At 30.0% G+C, this 7,026-nt stretch overlaps 1 protein-coding gene and 1 long non-coding RNA gene across 2 annotated transcripts; one reads left to right on the forward strand and one right to left on the reverse strand.

Moving 5' to 3' along the window:
- Positions 1 to 4,056: 4,056 nt before the first annotated feature.
- LOC127742739 (uncharacterized) lies at positions 4,057 to 5,258 on the forward strand. Its single transcript, XR_008004124.1, has 2 exons — positions 4,057 to 4,198; positions 4,961 to 5,258. It is a non-coding gene; the product is annotated as an uncharacterized LOC127742739 (long non-coding RNA).
- On the reverse strand, positions 4,535 to 6,521 carry LOC107470167 (two-component response regulator ARR17-like). Its single transcript, XM_016089551.3, has 5 exons — positions 6,278 to 6,521; positions 5,624 to 5,700; positions 5,428 to 5,505; positions 5,108 to 5,178; positions 4,535 to 5,010 (listed from the first exon to the last, which is right to left on the reverse strand). Exons 1-5 carry the CDS (start codon positions 6,423 to 6,425, stop codon positions 4,923 to 4,925), a joined length of 462 nt encoding a protein of 153 aa, XP_015945037.1. The 5' UTR covers positions 6,426 to 6,521; the 3' UTR covers positions 4,535 to 4,922.
- Positions 6,522 to 7,026: the final 505 nt, after the last annotated feature.

The raw sequence follows: 7,026 nt of genomic DNA on the forward strand, positions 1-7,026 counted from the left end.
ATAAAAAAATTATTTTATAATTTTAACATGTGCTTTACATTATAGATAAATCTTTAAATTATTTAAAAACAGATTCGTATATCATTAAAATTCATTCGCCAATGCATATTCAAAACCCAGTCCCTTCCTTTTTTCAATAAAAATTGATTACATTGATACTAAACAGGAATGACCTACCATATTAAGGGGAACACTTTTAAGGGAAAAAAAAATTGATTAATATTAATTTAAATGCAAGATATAAATATAAACATTTGAATTAATGTGAACAAAATATTTATCGTCTGACATTTTTTCTTAATTATGATTTGTCCCTAACATGCGTTGTTTACCAACCAAACCACCACTCATTCTGGCCCCATTACATAATTCATCCACAACTATTATTATTGGTATGCTCGTTTCAAAAAAAAATATATCATTGGTATGCTATAACATACATAAGTAATCATTTTAAAAATTTTATTTTTTTGAAAAAAAGTAATATAAATTTATTTCTTTATTAATAACAATTTATTAAATAAAAGAGAAAGGAAAAATAGGATTTAACAGCATATATTAAAGTCAATAATTGAAAAAAAATACAAAATTAAAGTTTTTAATATATTTATTATGTATTGATTAAAATGTTTTAAAACTTACTTATAATTATCTTAAAAAAGGTTATTAAAGATTGTTTTATATACAATTTAATTAAGTACCATATACATACTCTAGTACTTAGGACTTATTAGGAGCAATGAGAATGAGAATGAGAATGAGAATGATAGAATGTGTCTTGATAAAATATTGGCAACAAAACTAACAACTAAGCACAGGTAACTACACTCATTACGACTAAATTATTATAATAATTATTACAATTAATGACGGATTGAAACAAGGAAGAAGAAATCAATAATTTAATGCACACAAAGAAATGAAGAATGAACATCTAGAATACCAATATAATAAATAAAAAAATATTATGAAGAAGAATTGGGATACATATTACATGGACAAAAATTCAAAATATCTTTTAAAAATTTGAATAATTCGATCCTTTTATATTTATAAAATTGCATTTATTTATAGATATAGAATATATTAACAAACACACAAAAATATAAAATTGAGAATGACAAAATTTTTAGTGAAACGAATATCTGACAGAAATTTATCTGTCAAAGAGTGGATATGAGGATAATTTTGTATTTGCGGAGACGTGAATTTATTTATTATACGGGACGGAGGTGGAGATAGAGGTCCCCATCCTATAGAAACTCATTTAATCCCCATATATATGAAATGACCTAAACACACACCCACACACACATCACCACCGCCATTTGCCACCTTCTACCTCCTTACCACCCCGTCTGCAACCTCCTCTCCTCATCCCTTGAGGTCACTGACTCTTCCTCATCGCTCAATATGCCTATTCCCAATTGAAGAGAGTGTCGTCCTCGCCTCCTGATCCTACCAAAAATAGTGTAGTCGTCGCTGCCTCACCCAGTCAAAGAGAAGTCATTATTGCTGCCAACTCAACTGAAGTGAAGTTGTCATCGCTACCCCACCCCGTCGAAAAGAAGTCGTCGTCGTTGTCCACCCAACCGAAGTGAAGTCGTCGTCACTAACCCACATAGCCGAAGAGAAGTCGTCGCCGGACCAGACCCAGCCAAGGCAAAAGCGTTGCCATTTTCGTCGCGTCAGAGTCTCTTCGCCAGTAATTTAGCCTCTGATTTTCTAATTTCTTGGACTTTCTGTGATTTATGCTGATTTTTTAAATTTTTTATTATTTCTGAGATTTTATTTCTTTGAGTTATGTGATTCTTGTGGTTTTATAAATTTTGTTATTCTATTTATATGATTTTTGAATTTTTTATTTTATTTCTTGATTCTTGGAATTTTCTATGATTTTTGCTAATTTATTTTTGTGATTTTTGGGATTTTTTGTTATTTCTGAGATTTTATTTCATTGATTTGCGTGATTTTTGTGACTTCTGTAATTCTATTTTTATAGTTTTTGTGATTTTCTGATTTTTGTAATTTTATTTATAGGATTTATTAATCTTTTTATTTCTACGATTCTATTTTTTTATTCTTAAGATTTTCTCTAATTGTTGCGATTTTATTTATGTGATTCTTGGGATTGCTGGGATTTTATTTTTTGTGATTCTTGGAATTTATGTGATTTTTGAGATATTATTGTTGATTTATTATATGATTTTAATTTTTAATTTTTTTTTTACGTAGGATTCACACAAATCCAAATCTATTATAACTACCATTACATGATAAAAGAAGGCTTTTAGAATATAATGAATATGTTTAGTATTTGGATATGTTTAGTTATGTTATGAATGTTTGGTTGTTTGAATGGAGACAATATTTATTGGTAATTGTTATTTAAGTCTTTTGAAGATTGAAAATTATGTTTGTAATAACAATTTTCTTTTATTTTTTTCAAAATTTATTTTAATTTATTTTATTTTATTTTAAAAATCTTCATATATCCGCAGGTACCAAAGTCCTCGAGAGATTCGGGGTCTTCGTTACCTGCGGTGGGATGGGACGGGGACAGGTAATGGGTACAGGAAGCGGGTGTATGTCTCCATTTCTATGGGGACCCGTTGCCATCCCTATACAAATTTGTGTTTGATAGATGAAATATGAATAAAGATATTGTGTCCAGAGAATTTACAGACATTAAATTAATGTGTTTTATATCTATTATGACAGAAAGGGACCCAGAAACATTAACAAGAGATAGAATTTATTTTTTATTTTTTATTATTTTTGTTAATTTTTTATAATTATATTTTTTTATTATTATGTTTTTTTCAAATTTTTTTAAGGAAAAAATGAGAATAAATTAGACTTTCAAAATTTATTTTAGTTTATCACCAAATAAATTACAAGAATACTAATTTTTGTGTTTCTATCGTTTATGTCTTATTTTCAGTATCTTATCTTGTCCTGTTCTCAAAATCAAATACAGTTTAAGAACTTTTTTGGTTTTTCACGGTATTTTTCAATCTAATAGATAAAAAATTAATCTGTTATGAAACGGAATTTTATCTAAAGTGAATCGAAATTTTATCTAAAAATTTGTCGTTGGCTAATAAATTATTATATATATAAAATAGAATTTAAATCTCAATATTTATTTAAATAGACCAATAAACTAACTACCATATCCACAAAATGGTTTAAACTTAGAGACATCCTGATTTTGATGAAACGATGAGCACACATAACACATTATCAAATTCAAAAGAAAATATAAAAATAAAAAAGTAAAAGCACATAAAATAATTTTAAAGATTAAAGATTAAAATTTATAATTCAGTAATTTTTAGACACGCGTTAATTTGATAAAGAAATGATTATGAACTACCAAAAATCAGCTATTAATATTAGATATTAATATAAAATACATACTGAACTATAAAATTTATATTAAAAATAAATTAAATAATATATATTTATATATAAATATATAATAATTATTTTAGTAGTTAATTTTATTGTAAACATAGTATTTTTTTGCCAGGGCAATAGAACCACGTAAAATGGAGAATAATGAAAAAATTACAGTCAAAAGTCAAAACAGACATTTTAATTTTTGAGTTAGGTTTGACTCGGTTCAGTTCTCAACTGGGCCAAAGAGAACTTTAAGCTTCAAAATGTGATGTGCTTTGCTTTCGGTACCTCACTCGGAAGACGCCTCTCATAAACGAATATTCCTTGCTCACATATTATATATATATTTTTTCTCTATACACAAAACTTTCCTTTTCTTTCTCTAAGAGCCACTCATTCCCTTCATTTTCATTGCAACATTTTGCTGCTTACTAACTTCATTAGTTTATTCATCATCCAAAGCTTCAAGGTAATGACAGAAAAACCTTTTTGGGGGAGGGGGAAGTCAATTTTCATATAATATATGTGCTAATTCTTTTTCTTATTTTTTTCTTTTAAAGTTGATAATGGATGAACACATTGAGCAGCAGCGGCAACAGAAGATTGAAAGGAATGAGATGAAGAGAAAGAAAAAGTTGAAGAGATCATGTTGTTACTGTCCCTGCCATGCGGCTTCTTGCATGTTCAGAGGCATTGGAAGATGCATGTTTGTAACTTGCTATCCCTTTGTGCAGTGCATGGGTTTGGATGAACATAGACATCGCCACCATCACCATGGCAAGCACTTTGATTGGTGATCAAATTAAATTCAACATAATACCATCAAAATTCATCTTATTTCAATTGCTTTTCTTCACATCATTATATGATTCTTAATTTTTGCTTTTATACAGACCTAAATCAATGAATTCATAGTCTCTACATTTTTATATATATTTACACTTAGATTGAATTTATGTAAGAGTGATAGGGATGAAATGACTAGATAGATGGCTCTCACCACTTCTTTTTAATCTTTGATGTAAATAGCTTTACATCATTCCTTCAAATGAAGTATAAACAATTTGGAATTTTGCAACACTTGTTTTAAGGTATTTTTGTTGTAGCTCCTCTTTCAGCAATTCAACCATTACTCTGTTATTTATTACAAAAATGTGTTGATAGAAAATTATGGCAGGGGAAGGCATTTCCTAACTTGACTTTGAGTCTTTTCAAAATTTTAAGGCATAAAAGTAACTTCCTCCAAATCAAGCAGATCACAAAATTTAAAAAAATAGAAAAGAAGTACAATTCTCAGGCAAAGAAATTGTTATATATAGGTAGGTTAATACAAGAGACTACACAGGATCTTCAAAACAATGATAATCATTCCTACACCTTAGCTAACCTAATTAGACAGTAACAAAATTCTAGTTAAGTCCTAATTCCTAATGCGAGGGATTTTAGCATCATAGCCATAGATTTTTCCCTTTTTAGTACATTTGCTTATATTATCTTTGAAAAAACTACAAGTTTACCTAATTCATTAACTGACATGTCAGTTTTTTCACATCAGATTGTTTGAGGGGCTTTAACATGAACATTTGAGCTCCTTCTTCCAAACACCTGCATCAAAACAGAGCAGAACATCCACCATTAAGATATTTACTGGTTATATATTAATAAATAGAGATTTTTGATATTTAGTGTTGATGAGAATTACTGGTTAATCCGTGTTGGTATGTTCTCCGATGACATGATCACTACCGGAACCTCCTTCATGCTAGATGATTCCTATTTCCAAAGAAAAATAACATATTGTAATGATTAATCTATACTTACATATAATGAGAACATCTAAATCAGTATATCTATATCTATATCTATTCTTATATGGTGACATAGTTATTAAATTTAACCGGGTTAAGTGGCAGCAAGACGTTAGTAATAATGATGATGATGCCATATCACATTTTCAAAGAATGCATACATGTGTTAGAATTTAAGGGCCTAAGTATGTACCAAAGCAACAACACTAAGTACCTTGATTTTCTTAAGTAGCTCATAGCCTGTCATCCCTGGCATGCAATAGTCTGTGATAACCAAATTAACTTTGGACCTCTACAAAGCAGAAATTAATCCAACTATTAGCCCCTCTAAGCAGCTATGTAACATGCAATCAGAGCTACAAAGCTTTGAATTTTGATTCATAATCAGGTAAAGAGAGAAGAAAACTTACTCCATTCATGGCGTTCTGCTCACTATCGGTCAAGCCCAAGAACTCCAATGCCCTTGGCCCATTTTCTGCAGTTGTAACTGAGAACACAACCCCAACAACTCATGAGTGAGCCAAAAAAGCCCATCCAAAATTGCATCCATTGTCTATGTTCTGGTCATTGTAATTTATTTTTATAGTCGAGATTGAATTATCTACATCCCACTATACTATTATTAGAATAAAATCGTTAAGAACCAATTTTTTTTTATCAATATTTGTTACTAACTTCCTCAGTCTAACTTGGCTGAAGGCCTATGAAAAAAGTAGAGTCTCCAAGTCAAAAACTCATTCTCAAAACTTAAAACTCCAAATCACTAAATAAGAGACCAAGATAATTACTTCATTGACAACACTTTATAATTAAAAGTCTTATACCCTTGATTTATTATAATTTTCTTTCTACCAAAAAGCTTGAATGTATTAATTTGTTTATCAAAATAGAATATTATTATAGAGGAAGCTTACATTAATTGTCCCAAATAAATAAATAAATAGGCATAGTTAAGGTGAAGCAAAAAGTATTCTTTTTGTATGAGTAAGAAAAACGTGTAAAAGTAGTTAGTTTGAAAAAAGCAAAATGAAGGGACAGAATGGTAGAAAGAAAGGTATGTATACCTTTGCAAGAAGAGTTCCTAAGGAGCTTCTCAACGAGCTTGCGATCAATGAGGTTATCATCAACAGCAAGAACATGTGGGGTAGCAGCATTTTCCATGACCCAATTTGAAGAAGACCATGAGGAAGAAGATGAACCAGTAGAAGCCATGCTTGTATGTGGTGTGGTGTTGTTATTACACACAAAGAACTAGACTATTAAAAAGGGATTATTATTATTATTGTGTGACAAGACCTATGCATAAATGAAGAGAGGAAAGTCACAAGTCACAAGAGTTGTATGAAGGTAGTATATATATACGTAGAGTGGAGAGTAAATGCAATATGAATTTGGAAGGTGGTTGGTGGGCGAGGAATTTTAGAACAGAGAGAAGAGAGAGATTGAGAGAAAGAGAATCAAGGAGTCACAGATATATCGTGATCCTTTTCGGGGTATCTGTGGATTTGATTCAGTCCCCCCACAATCACCAACCTCACACTGCACCACCTTCTATTCAAAACCAAAATCTTAATACTGCACTCTCTCTCTCTTTTCATTTAAAGCTTCTCTCTCTTTCTTTTCCATCTATCTCTTTGACGGGATTTCAGCATCACCCTCTCCGAACAAGATCTCCCATTCATATGGTTTCTTCAAAACAATCAGATAATTATACCATGAATGATGAATACATAATCTCGTTTCTTTTCTTTGGTGTCTATATATAGGTTGATTTGTAGCAATTAATTAGTTATTATTAGTGTTTTTAATTGTA

The sequence above is a fragment of the Arachis duranensis genome, chromosome 10 (assembly GCF_000817695.3).
Source record: "Arachis duranensis cultivar V14167 chromosome 10, aradu.V14167.gnm2.J7QH, whole genome shotgun sequence".
NCBI lineage: Eukaryota > Viridiplantae > Streptophyta > Magnoliopsida > Fabales > Fabaceae > Arachis > Arachis duranensis.